At 36.2% G+C, this 19638-nt stretch overlaps 1 protein-coding gene across 6 annotated transcripts in view; it reads right to left on the bottom strand.

The window, feature by feature from the left end:
* Window positions 1-17472, bottom strand: part of LAMA2 (laminin subunit alpha 2) — a 459384-nt gene extending 441912 nt beyond the window's left edge. For 5 of the 6 annotated variants that reach the window (XM_081140000.1, XM_081140002.1, XM_081140003.1 and 2 more), the window contains exon 1: window positions 17238-17412. In XM_081140000.1, the coding sequence (XP_080996126.1) occupies window positions 17238-17343 (106 nt within the window). In that variant the 5' untranslated portion in view covers window positions 17344-17412. Of the gene's footprint in view, window positions 1-17237 lie in introns of all 6 variants that reach the window. The other variant, XM_081140004.1, reaches the window with a different exon arrangement.
* Between the last annotated feature and the right edge of the window lie 2166 nt (window positions 17473-19638).

Genomic DNA, 19638 nt, shown 5'->3' with positions numbered 1-19638 from the left:
CCCATCTCAACCTTCTCTCTGTCACCTATTAGGGTCAAGCTATAAACTGCCTCATGTAGAGCTACTCATAAAGGAGTATAGCTAATTGTTTTGTGTTCTGTTGCTCAAAATCAGTAGTGTACATTAGGTATAGAAACATTTGAGGGAAAAGTGTTTTTAGTAAAATTTAAAAACTGAATAATTCCATATATTATGAACATCCTATTGAATTTATAAATTTGTAAAATACTATATGAATATCCTACCAAATTTAAGAACACATTTTAGATAATATAAATTAAAACATTTATGTTCAATAGTAATGAACTAAAGAATGACTAGTTCATCTTCAATCATCAGCCTGTTTTAGAGAATTTGCTATCCTTACCTGAAGGCTGAAGTAAAAGAATTATCTTAAGGTTCTCCTATATGGTAGTGTCCATGAAAACAGACTTTGTTGTCTATCTACTGAGGTGGTACAACTTTAAAATTAAAACAAATAAAATAAAGTGAATTCTTCTTCTGAAGTGAACATAGCTATTTCAAAGTTATGAGATTGGACTGGTATGTACAGGGCCCAGGAGCTATGTTGAACTGAAACAAGTATCACCCACATAGGCTATGGAGGATTACACAGTTAAATTATACAGGTTAACTCTTATCATAAGTAGTATTTCTTTATTGCTCATTTCACATTTTGTTTGCTAATTTCAGCAGTCGCTTTCATAATAAACATGCATATATTTCCTAATGTGTGAACTCAAATGTACCTCAGTACCAATGAAACAACATTGACCTCCCTGTTTATACCAGGAAGCCAGTGAATGAGCACAACCCCGGGTCTGAAGAGTCAAACTAACATACCGTCCCCAAAACATGCGGCTTTTGGGAGCTGTGACAGTTAAACGGCTGAAGCAAACCTTGAGCCATATCGAGCTATTTTTAAAGTAGAAATAAAATCCCTTTCCGCGTTTGTCACTTCTAGGGCTGGAAATTATTTTGGTTAACAACCTTGAGAAAAGAACAGATGAGGAAGTCAGCTTTCCTCTTCTCTTGTAATGTTTTCTCTTCCATTTTTCCACAATCCATTTCTTATTTTTCTAACTTTGATCTAGTTTTTCCATATATTTGTACCTACAGCAGAAGAGGACAGCTGCATTTAATGGCACCCACACTCACTATCAGAAGATATCTAAGACAGCTGTGACATTAAAAGCATATATAATCTACATAACAGATAAATTTTCTCTTTTCTTGCACATAAACCTCAATTAAAAACTCATTTAATTTAGATTGACTATGCGCTGAAGTAATTCCATTACATAAAAATATGTGCATGCCTGGCATATTTTGACTATATTTTATTGCTAATAAGCACGTCTAATCTGCTCTGAGAGCTTAACTCTGACTGCTTTATTACTGCAGTTATAAAATATCCTGTAGATGCCCACAAATCAGATTCCAGAGGTAGAAGTATATAGTAGCTTTAGTCACTATGTTGTAACAAGCTACAAGTACAGTTTTAAAAGGAATTTTGCATTAAATACCTCTAGTTAATAATAACACCAAATTATTAGTGTCACCAAACAACTGAAGTACAGACATATCTTAAGTACATGAGGATGTTTATCCAATATGAAAAGTTATAACAAAAAGCCTGTGTAGAGTAAAACTCTCTCCACATACATACTGCCTGTATTGATCTCATCGTATATATATATATATACGTCCTCTATTCTCTACTTACGCAATTCTTGCAGGAAAAAAAAATATGACTCGCTCATCTTTGTATGCACAGTATAGAAAACCCTTTCTTGCTCATAGTATATATTTGCCACATTCTTGTCTAATGAATAAACTGGGGCCTTTCTTTTCCCAGTATTATTATTATTGTTGCTTTATACATGGTGATAATACTACAGACCAACTAGCTCACAAGTGACTAAAAAACCTGCTCTATGTGTTGAACAAAGTTTACTCTGTTTTGTATGCATATGTAGAATTTTAATAGAAAATTTTGCCAGAAAGCCTCTTGAAGAATAAAACCATTCCATATAAAAAAAGCTTTTCATCATTATTTTTTTCTTCTCTAAAAGAGAGAGAAAAAGGGATTAGAGAGAAAAATGACCAATTATATCACCATTCTTTATCCCCAAAGTTAGCTTAACAAAAAATTACGTTGCTAGAAGTCAACACTAGATTAAGATCATGCCTTGGTTTTGGGAAAGTAAAATGAACCAATCACTTTGGAAAAACAATTTTTCCATTTATTATAATATTAAATGTATAGTATTTTCCATGCAACCCAGGAATTCTACTCCTAGATAAATACAAGAAATGAAAACATGTCCATAGAAAGACTTGTACATGACTTGTATATGGCAAATTTATTCATAGTAGCTAAAAACTGGGAACTGTCCAAATGTCATGAACAGGTGTTAAGTTAAAAACTGAGATACATTCATATGTTGGAAACTCTTGGCAATTAAAAGGAGCAAAATATAGATAAACACAAAAAACATGCATGGTTTCTATAAACATCAGGCTGAGCAAAAGAAGGCAGATACTAAAAAGTACATAGTTGGTGATTCATACAAAGGAAATTCTAGAACAGCTGAAATTAATCAGATAAAAGGGAGGGAGTGAAGAGACTTTCATTCTTGACTGGGGTGGTAGTTACAGGAGTGGATACATTTGTTATATGTAATCTAAATGTATACTTATGTGTTCATTTTATTGTATATAAGTTACAATTCAAAAAAATTGTTTTAAAACAAGAGATTGTGCCTATATGGCATACTGTAATTATCTTACAGTCCAGGAAGAGCCTTGTCTCCTCAGCTGTAGAATGGTAACCACAATAATACCAGTCCTCAGGGATGTCAGGAATAGTTGAAACAAGGCGAATAAAATATCTGACATAGAATTGGTACCACCTCTACAATAGGACAGAAAATGAAAGCTGTGAAAGCTAAATGAAAATAAGTTTAAACTCAACATACAAGCTATATTTTCCAAAGAAATCTTATTACACCCATCTACATAAATGTGTGTGACCTAGGTAATGATCCAAATACACATCGGAGAACAACACTTTTAACTGCAAGACTTCTGTTAGGCCAGGGCCCTAAATAATGGTTACCATAAAGGTTGATTTTGGAAATAGACTTGTACTACAGGAAGCTATGACCTAGAATATAGTGCATAGTCTAGAGCAGCGGTTTTCAACCTTTTTCACCTCATTGTACACATAAATTAATTACTAAAATTGTGCAACAATTTATTTTTTTGCCAATTTGACAAAAAAATAGTTGTAATTTTTATTCATTCTCACCAGACAGCTATTGTTGTGTTGGCTGTTGTCATTTTTTTACTTGACAATCTAAGGGAAAAGAGATCAGTGCCCCTGATGAAATAGTCAGGTATTGCATGTTTTAAAAATTCTGTGGCACTCCAGTGTGCCGGGGCACATGGGTTGAAAATTGCTGGGCTAGAGAGATTTTGGAAGTTATCTGGTTTCTAGAATTATGTATCATTACTCAGAAGAAAACTTGTCAACCAATTTCCAACTAAACTATAAAACAGTTTATTATTTCATTTAGCTCATTAATTCCTTCATTAATTAAAATTTGCATATAAGAAAACAAACAAACAAACCACATAGACATCTTTGGAAAGAGACATTATTCTGTTAACTCCCACACATATGCAAGCTGGCTAATCTTAAACAGCTGTCTTTTTCTTCAACTAAATGAACAATGCCTATTGTATTCTGGCTTCCAGATGCTGAACAACATGTGGTATGTTAATATGCCTTGTTTCTGACCTGGCAATAATGCTAAGGAGTTTCGCAGGAAATCTAGCCTACAGATAATTTTATCTTGAGATATAGAAACAAACAAAAATGATGCTCAAAATTACTTTATTGTTGAATTAAAAATGCTAATTAAAACTGTTGTAAAGGATATTTTTTAACTTTATTTATATTGTTTACACCATTACAAATGTCCCCATTTGCCCCCCTTTGCCCACCTCCACTCAGGCCCCACCCCCCTTTCCCTCTGGCCATCACTACACTGTTGTCTGTGTCTATGGGTTATGAATACATGATTTTTAGCTAATCTCTTCACCTTCTTTCATCCAACTTTGTTATTCTTTCTCAAGATTTTTGAGGCTATTCAGACTCATTTTTGGTTCCATATAAATTTTTGGAATATTTGTTCTAGATCTGTGAAATATTCCATGGGTATTTTAATAGGAATTATGTTGAATCTATAGATTGCTTTGTATCGTATGGACATTTTAGTGATGTTAATTCTTCCAGTCTATGAACACAGTATTTGCTTCCACTTATTTGTATCTTCCTCTATTTCTTTCTTCAATGTCCTATAATTTTCCAAGTACAGGTCCTTTACCTTCTTGGTTTAATTTTTTCCTAAGTACCTTTTTATTGTTGTTGTTGCAATAGTAACTGTGATTGTTTTCTTGTTCTTCTTTCTGATACTTCATTATTGGTTTATAAAAATGCCACTGATTTCTGAATATTAATTTTGTGTCCTGCTACTTTGCCAAACTCATCTATTAGATCTAGTAGTTTTTTGGTGGAGTCTTTAGGGTTTTCTATGTACAATATCGTATCACCTGAGAATAATGACAATTTTACTCCCCCCTTTCCAATTTGGATACCTTTTATTTCTTCTTGTCTAATTGCTGTAGGCAAGACTTCTAGCACTATGTTCAGAAAGAGTGGTGAAAGCAGATATCCCTGTCCTGTTCCTGATCTTAAAGGAAATACTTTTAGTTTTTGCCCATTGAGTATGACCTTGGCTTTTCATATATGACCTTTATTATGTTGAGGTATGATCCCTCTATTCCCACTTCTTAAATGATTTTATCATAAATAGATGCTGGATTTTATCAAATGCTTTTCTGAATCTATTGATATGATCATATGATTTTTTATTGTTCATTTTGTTTATGTGATGTATCACATTTATTGATTTGCAAATATTGTACCAACCTTGCATTTCCAGAATAAATCCCATTTGGTCACAGTGTATGATCTTTTCAATGTATTGGTGGATCTGGTTTGCTAATATTTTGTTGAGGATTTTAGCATCTATGTTCATCTGGGATATTGACCTATAATTTTCTTTCTTTGTAGTGTCTTTACCTGGTTTTGGAATTAGGATAATGCTGGCCTTGGATGTCTTCTCTCCTCTTGACTTTTTTGGAATAGTTTGGGATAGGTGTTAGTTCTTCTTTGAATGTTTGGTATAAAATTCACCTGTGAAGCCATCCGGTCCAGGGCTTTCGTTTGCTGGGAGATTTGTGGGTTTATTTTTTAATTTCTGCTTCAATTTCATTAGTTGTAATCGGGTCTATTCTGGTTTTCTGATTCTTCCTGATTCAGTTTTGGAAGATCGTATGTTCTAGGAATTTGTTCATATCACCCAGTTTGTCTAATTTATTCATAGGTGAAGGGTATTTCTATTCCAAAAATGTGACTCTAAGTTACAAACAGCATGCCCCCTAACTGAGCAGAAGAACTAAGACTGTGGGTGGCATAATAATGAAGCATAAAGCTGTCTTTTGAGATAGTTACTATCTCTATGACCCTCCCCCCACCCAGATAGGAAAGAGCAGAAAGAGTAGAAAGAGTAAGAGAAAGAGTGGTAAGGCTTAAGCGCATAACCTTGTGGATGATCTTGACCTGGATGAATTTTAAATGTTCCTCCCACCAAAATAGACTGAGTAGTTGTGGCCTAAGCATTAGTCAGTCCTGACTCTCAGACCCTTAAGGAAATGGTGGTTCTAGAATTAATAGCTTTAAGACTATTCTAGGTCAATTTTCTCTCTGGATATGGTGTTTAAGGGCTCTGCTCAGACAAAAAAAAGGGATTCCCTGAAGCTAGATGCCTACTACTGAGATCTAGGAATAGATGAAAAGATCCCAGCACCAGATCTCTTAGAATCAAAGTCCATTGTCTTTGCCACCTCCTTCAGCCCAGTTCCCTCCTCTCCTTCCACATCTGCAACGCAGGAGTTCAGCCATAAGTCCCAGAAACATGAATCCAGATAAAAGTTCCTGTTCTGACTAAGGTTTATCCCCTGAGCTTAAAACAAAAGATTTTAATTTCACTCTTTAAAAGAGAAAGGCAGCCAAGCACTACCTAAATACTTAATTTTCTACAAGAGCTTCATAATAAAGTATAGAGTAAAAGAAAGTTGCAAGAGAAAGTTACAATTACAGCTCAAGATCCACAAAGACTTTATAAAGACTTAGAGAAAACTCACAAAAACATATTTATAATCCATAAGTTTTTTATCATTTTTAGCCAATAACTATTGGATAAAATACATTGAGAAATAGTTTCAAATGATATCAGAAAGGAAAGAAAGCCACCATGAAATCAAGCAATGGAGTTTCACAAAACTCTTCTATTACAACTATGTAAATCAATAGTACTTTCTTTGAAACAGAATTGAAAGCACACATAATGCATTTTAATGCAGAGGATACCAAGACACTAAGATCTGTAATTTTACTAAATGTCAACAATACTGTAACCCACTTATAGTGGAGTCAGATATAATGAAATTCCATTTATAGTGAAGTATAATGGAAGTTTAAAATTATGTCAATGGAATGTAATGCACAAAATACAATTCCAGTAATGGTGAATGGCTTATTAGAAAGAAATCTTGGTGAAATGATGATTTCATTGTAAGTCTTCCAGATACTTTAAAGGGAGTATTCAAAATAACATTATATTTTAACAGCAATACCTTACTAACTGAATTATAATAAATTCAATTTATAATTCCCTATAATATATGAAACCATACACAAATCTACCATGAAAGACAAAAAATATTTGTGTATTAATATAAAATAACACAGTATACATATTCTAAGTTGTGTCTGATCATACTTATGAATAGAATAGAAAATGAATGAAACACTTCAATTAAGTGGAGAAAGAACTAAAAATTATCTTAAACACTCTGATAAAATAAATGGATGTTTCCCTCGGGAGAACATGAGAAATCAACTCTCATAACCCTACCATTGCTAAATATTGTTAAAATGCTACCATTTTCATATTAGTTTTCTTTTTTAAGAAAAATTGTTACTTTCCATATTGGAGAGAATTTATATAGAACTAAAATGCATCTCTGGGGTTTAGAAAACCTGTGATTCTATTTTTACCACTTCCTATTTTTATCAGACTAAGCCACTCATGTTAAATATTGATCCCCCTTACTCCAACTGCTCGGGTATACTATACTGCCTTATGCCACAAAATGCGAAAGCTTTGCAGAGAGGAATGGAAATGGTGGTAAAACAATAAAACATCCTAGATGCCAGATGCTACACAAATGTAAAACATATGATAGCAGCATGGTGGAAAGGGAGGCTGTAATTAAGATTATCAGATAGGATTTGATTTTCTCTCTCCATGGAAATCATGATAACTATGTGATATAGTTACTTACATTTAGACATTTAGTTTATAGACTATGCTCTATCTGAAAGTTATATTAGCTAATCAGTGATCAGAAATTTTTTTAAGTGTTTGACATTAATTCCCAGTTTTAGTAGAATATTTAACTTGAAATAAATTTGCTGCTATGCTAATAATTCCATAATTGATGGCAGAGGTTCTTTATAACTTGACTCAGATTGTCTTTTCAATCACTTTTCTTTATCTATGAAGAATACCCATCAGGGGAATAAAAATTAGTGTCCTGCCAGGTTTCTATTCCCTTTCAGGGAAGTCCCAATTGAAAATGTCGCAATGGCCTCTTGCGTTCACACAAAATTCAGTCACTAAGTACTTCCACTGGTACTTAATAAATAAATAAATATGTGTGTGTGTGTGTGGGTGTGTGTATATACACACACACATATAATTTCAGCACAAACCCCACCTCCCCTACACTCTTAACACATAAATCAAGGAAGAAAAATAAGAAAAAAATCAAGTACATAATATGACGAAGACTTACACTGTACATGATGATCTGTGGGTCTGACAGACGCAATGAAATATAAGTGGATTCATCACTGGGCACATGGAGGAAGTGAGTTTTAACTCCATTTTAGCAGAAGAGGAGGTACAGTGTGCGAAAGTGGGGTGTGCTAAGAAAAGAGGAAAGTTTTGTGATGGCTAAAGCACCTTAGTGAAGGCATAGAGGGAGAGAGAACTGTCTTCACAAAATGTGAGTGAAAACATTAATTTGGAAAATGTAAAGTGGGAATCCTTTCCAAGTAATAAGTTTGGAAAGTATGGAGACATTTGGAAGGAAACTGGTGGGGAATCTTGAATACTAGCTTCCATGATATATTTAAAATGACCGCTGGTGAACTCCTAGAAGCACCACTTATACTTAAATATTTAGTGGGAACATCATGTTTTAGCATTCCAAGATCTTATACCTCTTCTTCATATCCTGGCTAATTCTATTTTGGTTCTCTCTTTTGTAATTGAGTAGAAACTTTAACTGTCTACTTTGGATAGCACCATGCTCTTAACACAATTTTCAATACCTGTAAGTATGTGTCCTTCCCTAAAAGTTAGCTGTCCTCCTTCTGTTTTTCCAGCATTCAGTCTTTAGTGTAACCACTCTATATTCCAGGTTTTGTACTATGCAATGAGAATAAACTACTAATGAAAAACAAACCTAGGCCTGCACTCAAAGGTCTTCCCCTGTCCCACTTTCTCTCAAATTCGCTTCTAAAAGAATTAAAACAAACCCTCATTTGCTGAAGGACCAGCTCTGCCTGTCTTACATTAGTTCCATTCTTAAAATAAGAATATAGATGCCATGTTTCTTGAGCTACAAATCCCTTTTATTAATTCTAAGTGTGTAACCATTTTGATTTTTAATAACTCCATGGAAAAAACCACATCTAAGGGCACAGTACATGTTTATCTGACATATTGTGGAAGCCTGGTAAAATGTTTTCTTAAAGTTTTATTGTGGGTTTTTTCCGGGGGGGGGGGGGGGGGCGGGGAAGGACTTTGGAGGTGTCAGAGAAGAAACAAAGAAAAACAGAAACAGATGCCAGTCACCTGAGTTATATATATCCCATCCCTAGAATTTACATCTTAAATGGACACTTTAATTTTATGTATTATAATTCTCATCCAAAGGGGCCTCACATATAGAAAAGTTCTGACTCAGCCAAGAACCAAAGCTTAAATATTGCTCAGTTCTTACTGGAATAAACTCGGGGGAGGTGGGGAGGAGGGGAGTCAGTCCTCAAGGTCAAAATTCTTTTCATAACAAGATTTAGTCATTATTTACTTTGTCCATTGTATTGACATTTGCACCCATGGGACAAAAGTACTGGTGGGTAACACTGATGATGTGTTAGTATGAATAAAGGCAAGCTATGCTAGCGGTCCTTTTACTCTTTACCACACACAGAATAAAATTAAAGGATAGTTTTATCCTTGGTGAAGAAAGAATAATTATCAATTAAATTTTGAGCCATGGATATATCTACTTTAAACTGAAATACGATTGTTGAGTTGAGGAAAAACACTTATACAGGGTGGGGCAAAAGTAAATACAGTTGTGAGTATGCAAAACACAGAGTTTATTCTGGTATTTTTATTTATTCATTATTGTATTATTTTCTAGACAAACAACTGTAAGCCTACTTATGCCCCACCCTGTACAACTGTTTTGAGTTGCACACTAAACTAGCCATTTTTCATGAATTATCCTTTTTACCTCAAACCAGCATAAATCAGCCTGTTATTTTAAGAGTATAAAGGAATCTTAACACAAAAAACTTAAGAACCACTAGGCTGAAAATAATAATAAACCTTTATGGAGCACTTACTATGGGTCATACATTTTTCTAACATATTACATATTAAAAAAGAGTTATTTAAAAAAACAGTTTATCGATCCCCAATAAATGCATGTCCAAAAATGAGGGATTCTTAGAAAAAATGTTTATTATATCACATTTGAAATATAAATAACCACAAAGTATTGCTAAAATTTCCTTCCTGTTGCCTGTTTAAATCACTTCTCACATGAAACTACTAACATAACTATAAGCTAATTATAGGACCTTGTGTTTCTTTCTATCTCTTACTGACTTGTTGTCTGACCTTGACAGAATTCTTCAATCTCCCTGCAGTGATATAGTTGCCATCTATGACCTCTTAGGGTTTAATCAAAGAAATGTTTAGAATGTTTTGCTTTCCTTAAGCGAAAGGGGTGCCATATGCACGACAAATATCCTTTTTGAGTTTTGTAATCAAATAATAAAGGGGAAAGAAGAAAAGAGCCAATATTTACTGATTAGCTCCCAAGTATTTCCACATATATTATCTCACTTAATTCGATTTTAAATTTTTAACAGGAAATTTAAACTCTATTGACCCAGGTTTTTGCTCTTAGTAAAAAAAAAACCACACACACAAAAAAACAACAACCAGTAACATGGCCATGAATCCAATTATTTCCATCTCCCAAGTCTATACTTTCTCTACTATTCAAGGTTATCTCTAATGCAAAGGAATGCATATTGAAATTCAAGGTATAAAGCGGTATATGTTAATGAGTATTATTTGTAGGCTAGGCTATGAAGTACAGAATAGTGAAATACTAACACACAAATTCCAATTAAAACTGAATTTATACACTGGTGTTTTTGAGTATATGAGCCAAATTCTCTTATAAATGCCCTCAGCTAAATTTGAAGAAAAAGTGCTGCTTTAAGCCAGAGGATTTCTAGGCACCAAGACAGTTTTTAGACTTAATTCATTTTTCTTGAGGCATTTTTAAAATTCACATATATTGAGGCCCTAATAAATGCTGCATGCTTTATATTCATTATTTTATATACTCCTCACAACAAACCAATGAGATACAGTAGCTACCTAAAACTTCATGTTCTCCTTGGTACTTTCAGCCTCATTCAGTAACCGAAAAAGGCAGAGCAGGCGATAAGCCAGAAAATTGTGGTAGCTATACAGGCTTTTGAAAAACTAGGTTTGATGTGGCAAGCTCTACTAACCTTGTTTCCACTTTAGAATAGGACATTATATGTTACCAGCAACTTAAAAGAGATTTCACCTTAGGGATTTAATGGTACAGCTACCATACTGAAAAATATAATGATCCCATTTACAATTTATTCTGTGGTCTATAATCATTTATCAAGGCAATGAGGCTTTCCTGAAAATTTAATTTTTAGATTCCCTTCTTCTAGATTTTTTTTTGATAAAACTAAAATCTATTGATTTAAAAAAAAAACACACAAACAAAAAAACAGCCCTAGCTGGTTTGTTGCAGTGGTTGGAGCATCGGCCCGGGAACTGAAGGGTAGCGGGTTCGATGCCAGTCAGGACACATGCAGGAGGCAACCAATCACTGTCTCTCTCCCACATCAATGTTTTTCTCTCTCCCTTCCACTCTCTCTAAAAAAAAAAAAAATCAACGGAAAAAACATCCTCCGATGGGGATTAACAAAAACAAACAAATCCAAGAGCAACATTCCAAATATACTAATTAGGTACTGTGAGTTCTAAACTATAAATGGCACATACACACATACTTGCAAACATACATACATCTGCAAACGCACCTTTTCACAATCTAGGAGGTATGCTACATTTTCTGTCTTAACTGAGAAGCCAACTCAAGTGAAACTCTTTCGATCTTAATATGACTGTGTCAGTGTTCCACACTTTTTCAGAAGAAATTTTGAGATGAATTCTGCTCTCATTCTTAGGTACATCTTTTTGGGTCTTGTTCTTTTTATTACTGGCATATACATTGACTTTTTTCCCCCCAAAGAATTCAGATTATAATAAATACCATATTATACATCTTTGACAAGCAAACATCTAGCTTTAACTCGTCATGTAAGTTTAGATTATGACTTAAAACTATCAATTTTTTTATTAAATGTATTGGGGTAACATTGGTTAATAGGTTTCTGGTTAATAGGACCATATAGGTTTCAAGTGTGCATTTCTATGATCCAAGGTCTGGATATTGCACTGTGTGCCCACCACCCAAAATCAAACCATCTTCTATCACCATATTCAAAACTATCTTTAGGTAGTTATTATCAGGGTGTTTAATAAGAAGAAAGATTTAAGTGAAGTTTTGTCTTAGATATCATCTTAAAAGTTATATTTATTAGAAACACCTCTTTGAAACACCTCTTTGAAAACACCTCTTTGAAAACTATTCATAAGAAGAATACTAAAAGAAAAAGAAAAAAAGAAGAAGGAATATAGGAAAGAAGAGAGGGTGAAAGGGAGGAGAGAAGGAAACAATAAAGGGGAAGAAAGGAGGGAGGAAGAAAGGGGGGGGGGTCTGTGCAATGTTCTTCACCGAAATTTGTTTTAAATAATATAATTTAGTCAGGCCAAAATTGCATTACTTTACTACAAAGGTTACTGCAATACTTCAAGTGATCCTTAAAGAAGTTATAAAAATCGAAACAGAGCATAGAATAAGTTTCTGATGGTAAAAATAGGTAACATTTCAAAGTTCATTTCATAAAATAAGTCATCAGATCAATACATCATTGTGTCATTTTCAACAATAGTATCTAAACTTTAGCTCTAACAGTGAAATGAACAATAAGAGGATTCCAACATACATATCCATGTGGGATTATGAATAATTTTTTTTGTTTTAATGTGCACATTAGTTAAAATTTCTCAAAGAAGCCTGTGGCATATTTCTAAGAACAATGGGCAATATAAAAAATATGTAGAAGTTCTCTGAGTTGTTTTGAGGTATTGATAGTCTTATTTGTGGAATAGAATTGAGAAATCAAAAATTAAAAAAAAAAGTTTTACATAGATGCATCTAAGCTTCCCAATGATAAGACAGTTGAGGCGGAATACTCTGGAATGGAATCACTGAAATAGGCTCTATGAATGGGAGGTTTGGGTCAGGAGATAAATCTAAAATAATCCTACATTTGAACTATTGGTCTAGTCCCATGGATTAAAGCCTGCTTGAAAAAATAAGTATTAAATAGTATTTCATTTATTCATTAACTCTGCTCAAAACTCTTCAATACTACCCATCTCACTCAGACTGAAAGGCAAAATCTTTTCAATGATCCAGCCCCCCATGACCTCTCTGACCTTCTCACTATGCCCAGCCTTAGACCTGTATTAGCCTGTTCTCCATGTGGAGAGTACTTACTCTTCCACCTGATATCTGTGTAAATCGCTCCCACATCACCTTCAAGTGTTTGTTCAAGTGTGACCTTCTCCATGAGGTCAACCTTTATCACTCTGTTTAAAATAGCAGCCAGTCTCCCTCTGCTCCTAGCACTCCTGACTCCTCGTATCCTGCTGTATTTGATTGTTGAGGAATCTCACCGCCCACTACATTCTATACAATATAGACATTCATTATATTACTGATTCACCGTGGATTCATCATATTTTCTGTCTCCTCAACTAGAATATAAACTCCACAAGAGCAGGGATTTTATTTTATTTTTTGTCTGTTTTACTCCTTGAACACATTCATCCATTAACTACATTTCAATACACATAGGCCCAACCCCACCAGTTTCCTGAACAAATTCGGACCTTTGAACTGAGTCTTACCAATTGGTTCAGCCCAGAATTCGCCTTCTTTCTGTCTTCCCGGTATACACTAAGTCTGGCATGAGTCTTGAGAACCATGTGCAGTCGAGTTCTGTTCTTTTCTAACCTCTACCTTGTTTTCTCATTCACTACAGCTGGGCTTCTGCCTAGCTACCCTGTTCAAAGTTGTGACTGTACACAAATCCTAAACCTCAATCTTCCATTTCACAAGCTAAACAGTTTGTCTGGGCATTGACACCACTTTCTTTCTGATCTTTTTCTCAGTCTCCAGCTGCTAAATAAGGACCTATTGCAACCGGATGGATGACCTAGAGTCACAATTCATTTTTATCATTATTATTACCCTCCTTGGAAACTCTTCCAGCCATGCTGCACCCATGTGGTACAATCCTACTGGGGAGTTATGTTGACTGGAAACAACCGTGCATTTGATACATCCTTTGGACTCTAAAATTCAGACAGCTATCCACCCCACTGATCATGCTATGGACAGGCTAGGTTGAAGTTAATTTTCCCTATTCTGGGCGCCACTAGGTCCCATTTCTCCCCTTCCATTGTGGTCCAGAATCATGACCCTGTAATTGTAAAGCAGATTATGAAAGGAGATGTGAGATGTCACACAAAGTTCAAGTGAATTTTTTCTTATAGTTCACTGCCAAATCTATTCAAATAAAAGAAAGAACAATGATTCAGTCTCGGAGGTCCAAGTAGAAATGTCTAGCACATTAGTCATTGCCAATGAATAAACAGTATTTATTAAATATATGAATAAAAAAGTGACAATTATCTGCTTTATATAAATGGAAACTGAGAAAGTACTTCAAAGTAAAATCTAGCAAAAAGTAAACTTTTTTGAGTCACACCTTTTGCAAATAGTTGAAAGGTGTAAGAATTACAAATCCTCCTACTTCAGAAATTCTTCCCATTGAACTAAATCCCTCCTATAAAATACAGACTCATGCCTTCTCACAGCAGGTATACCTAGGAATAACCCTTGGGATACCTAATGGAGTTTTTAAATAATGATATCTAAAGGAGGTAAACACTGTAGTTATTAGTGTAGGTGACAATTATCCCAGATTTTAGGAGCTATGGTAACCTAAGTGAATTACAGAAGTATTGGCAGAGCATGTACATAATCCCTAGTGATTCTTGAGTTCATTACTTTGCATGAAATCCTTGGATAGAAGAGTTGTAGAAAAAACATAGATCAACAGTTTGTATACACTGATATGTGAGAATAAAAATTATAAAATTTGTCATTTAAAAAATACATACACCTACAATGTATTAGTCAATGTTGAATATTCTTATTCTCAACCATACATTTATCTGTTATGAATAATTTTTACTAAACTATTAGGCCAGTATGTAGTAAACAAGCCAACGAGTTCCATATGAAGCAAAAAGAAGATACCCCCAAAATATTACTTTCAGGTTTATAGCCACAATAGATCCCCTGAAATGTTCTCAGGTAATTTATAAAGTGTTCTTACATTTTATAGCACAGGATGTTTTAGAACCAGAATTGATGGTGAAGTGGAAATTCCATACTACATTTTCAAGCATGTGTGCCAAAAATATGTGAAGATTGTCTCCAACATGTTTTTATTTTAAATCCCAAAAGGCATCTAAAAACACATTTATATACATTTTATATTTTCTTAACATTTTTAGGAATTCAGAAGTTTAAGTACAAATTAGCACTCCAAAAACAAGAGAATGCAATCCTAGAATATTAGCAGATGTCAACCATTTATCTTGAACCAATCCTAAATATCCTAAATCTATAAAATACGCAATAGATTCTAGAATGTAAAGTACAGCAGTCCATAGTACACTCAATGTTATAGTAATTTTGCATAGAATTCCTTATTGTATATAGTATCCAAGTTTTCTCTCAACAGAATGGCAGTATAAACACTCCCTTCTGTATTTACTTCAACCTGTACCCAGACCATAGAAATGAGAGTTAACTTTGTCTGATGATGGGGGAGGGGGGAAGAGAGAGAGGGGGGAGATGGGAGGGAGGGTAGATGGAGGGAGGGAGGGAGGGAGGGACGGTGGGTGGGAAGGAGGGAGGAAGAAGAAAGACGAATTAAAGGGATGGGGAAGGGGGAAGGGAGAGGAGAGAAAGAGGGGGAGGAGAGGGAAGAGAAAGTAAGAGAGAAAGGGGAGGGGGGACATGTCAGGGAAAATTCTCATGGACCCACTTGGTCCCTACTCTGCCTGCTTTGAGCGTCTGCCCCACTCAAGTAAACAGAAGGATTCGTACTTCTGGCCTCTCTTTACTCCCAGGTGCCTAACAGTATTAAAATATTGGGTATTAAAATATTGGGTATCATATGACTGAGCAAGGATATTATTTAAAAGTAATATTTTTATAAATCAGCTGTCAGAGATATTCTCAAAATCACTATCTCATAAATTCTGTTAATTAAGCCAATTTGACCTCATTTTACCTCTCAGAGAAGGAAATGCAAAAATAGAAGGAAAAAAAATCATATAGTGAACTTAGGTCATTTTTATTCTCAGAATTTTAATCAGGGAGTTATTATTGTAGCAAGGGGCTGAGAGTACTTTTTATTCCTTTTTAAATAAAATAGTACTGCTAGAAATGCTAGATTATAAGAGGAAAGACTATCGGAACTACCTGACATAGCTTTATTCCAGTTAACCAAAGGAGGAAGATGTATATTTCAAAAACTTGGCAGATTCAGCCTCATCAAAACTTTCAAAAGATGCTAACCTCCAGCTTTGGTACTTCTGAGTAAATATTTTGATACCTAAGACCAAACCTAAATATTTGTTAATTATTTTACTTTGATGCATGGTTAGCAACTTACAGAAATGTTTGCTGAAATAATGTACCATAAATTGTGTTTTGAAACACTGTACATGTGCTTCTTTTAAAATTCATGATCATAAAATAACTCTTCAGAGGCTCCCTAGAGTTTCAGAAATGATATGCATATAAACATTAAGGCTCTCTGAAGAGAGTAATTTCAGTTACATTGAATACAACTGTTTTCCAAAGTCCCCGGACGTGTATATCTGGTCATTGCTGTCTTAATTAAAATACGATGGCATAGAAGTCCCGTCTGAGTTTTAAGCAAGGAGAAATTTCCTATATAATTGGATACCTGAGTAATATGGGTAAAGAAAATACGAGGCTGGAGACGTCAGTGCCATGAAAGAAGAAACCCTCACACTTAACCACTTTACAAACCCTGCTCGAATAGTTACAAAGTCCCTAAAAACAAAAAAAGTTTCAGTTTCCTTCCATAAAGTTCCAAGATGAGCCACAGCTTGGGAAACCTTTCTCTGCAGAGAAGGAATCTGATTGGAAGAAACTTTTTCAATTGGTTAAAAGTTTGCTTCTTGGAGAGATTTTGGAAATCAGTTTGCGGGATGTATAGCGGCAGCAAGTTCGCTCAGAAGCGAAGGAACAATGAAAAGCACGTCCTGTTCTTTTGGGGGGAGACAGGCCGTTCCCTCTGCCCAGCTCGGGGGGGTGGAAAGCGAACTGGCTTGCAGTGCACCCCTCTCGCCCCGCCGCGCGCACCCCAAGGGCAGGCCGGCGGCTGCGGGGAGCAGCGACCGGGGATCCCCCGCCCCACAGGATGCACCAGACCCCTGTACCTCTTTGCTGGTGCGCCTGTGGCAGCGGCGGCAGCGGCTGCGCCTGGGCACCCCCGAGGCCCCGGCTGAGCAGCAGGACCAGAAGGACCCCGGCGGCTCCTGGCATCGCGGTGGCCGAGCGGATCCGCTTCCCAGGAGCCGGAGGAGTCGCTGCGCTCGGTCCCTGCCCGGCTCGCGAGCCGAGGAGCCGCAGCTGCTGGGCCAGAGGAGGAGCCGGCCCCCTGGCCCCGGCCCAGCCGCCGACGGGAGGGCGCGGGGAGGGGACACTCCCCCCGCCCCTCGCACGCCCTCGCCCAGCGGACCTCGGGGCACAGGCCCTTAAAGGGTCCTCTGTGGAAAAGGCCTCTCCTCCAGCGCCCCTGCCTCCGAGAAGGGACCGGTCCCCCTTGATCTGTTGGCTGAGCTTCTAAGTTAGAGGAAGGCATTGATGTGGAAGCGCTCGCTTCGGATCAGCAAAATCCCTGCTCATGGGAAGCATGGTGGGAAATCTGCACAGCTAGGAGCTGCTCCAAAGCTGGGGAGAGGTGCCTCCCGAGAAAGGCCTGGCCCGGCTGTGTGCTGGCACTCTGCGGCCAGGTCGCTCGCGCGGCGGCCAAGGCCCAGGTGCTATCTCGCTGGAGGGCGGAAGGTGGCCCCTGGGACGCTGCCCATCAGCCCGTGGGACTTACCGCTGGGCAGCGAAGCGGGGGCAAGACAGAGTAAGCCCCTTGCTCCACTGCAACGCTTATGACCACTATAAAGGTTACAATTAAGGCTTTCAGTTCAGTCAACAGGCAGTTATTTAAATAAAAATAAAAGGCCTTTACACGTGTTTCCTTTCAGTCTCAAAACTGTCTCTCTTCCAATACCCATTTCTTCCCTTCAATCAATAGAATTTTTGCAAGTTTCTTTTGCCAGGTTCAGATGACAGCTCCCTCTAGTTGTTTTTTTGTTATGGTCTGTGACTCAGAAGGTTTGAAAACGACCCTTACAGAGTTTTTATGAGACTCGCAGGCTCTTTTCTGTTTACTCTGTGATTGGCAGGACCGCGGGTATTAGTGTACTGTGAGGTCAGAGTGCTAGTTGTCTCACAATGGGTGGGACAGTCCCACACCTTAAATTGTCCTTCAGGGACTTCTGAATAGGCCAATAGTTATTCATTTAGATTTTTTTTTTACAAAAAGTGCATTATATTTCATCAAGACTAATTTAAGTCTATTTTGCACATAAAATTTTTTGCATGCTTTTTATTTTCTAAAATAAATAAATACATTGAGGTAATAATATACTTGGTATTTTCTAAGTTTACCAAGTTTTGTTTACCATTTCAGAAAATCACATCACTGATAACTCTGCTCATGGTATTGTCTCCAGGACACTATCAACACCCCATCTGTCACATTAATGGCGACTCTGGGAATAGGTTTGGGCTTTTATTTCATTTTGCCTACAAGGTAGTTTTGCCCAAGTGTTTACATATTGAAATACATATTGTTTTATATAGGTGACTTTTATTTCCTTTTTTTTTTTTTATTTTAAGACATTAATTTTTATTATATTGACGTTAGGTGATTATCTAAAATACCTCCTTTATTTTATTGAAAGGAAATTCATTATACAATTGAGAACCACTGGAAAGATGATGCTGAAGTGATTAAATATCCCTCAATATTACCCATCTTCCTTAGTTCTGTTAATGCAAATAGTAGGAAAATTTATAATCTTTTTTTTTATTGTGGAAGTTGCAAAATGAAATGTGGCCCAGGCCTTCAGACTAAGACTGTCATCTCTACTGTCAACTCTACCTGTCAGATTCAACACAAGGGGAAAACACAAAATTATTTAACTAAAATTAAGACACAGAATCAGTATTATCAGAGCTATAATTTTTTTCAAATGAACCTAATTGAGATATAATATACACAAAATAAATGCACTCATTTGATGTGTTTAAAAACTGTAAACTCCCATTTGACAATTACCCCCAATTAATATATAGTCTATCATTCCCCCAAAGTTTCTTTGTAGTAACTCCCCCAAACTCCACCCCTTGAAACAGGCAACTACTGATCTGATTTCTGTCACTATAGATTATTTTAGCTTTTCACAAATTTCATATAAATGGAATAACAAAATAATCTTTTGTGTCTGGCTTCTTTCACTCAGCTCAGTGTTCTATAGGTACAGCCAAGCTGTTGCTTTACATCAGTAGCTTACTGCTTTTCATTGCTGAATCGTATTCTATTGTGTGGATATATCACAGTTTATACATTTACCTATTGAAGTACATTTCTGTTGTTCCAGTTTTGAGATATTAAGAATAAGTTACACCCAGCCAGCTTGGCCCAGCCATTGAGCATCGACCTGTGATATAGGAGATTACGGTTTGATTCTGGGTCAGGGCATGTGCCCGGGTTGTGGG

Source organism: Miniopterus schreibersii, assembly GCF_964146895.1.
Source record: "Miniopterus schreibersii genome assembly, chromosome: 6".
Lineage (NCBI taxonomy): Eukaryota > Metazoa > Chordata > Mammalia > Chiroptera > Miniopteridae > Miniopterus > Miniopterus schreibersii.
This window is presented reverse-complemented; position numbering and strand designations above follow the sequence as displayed.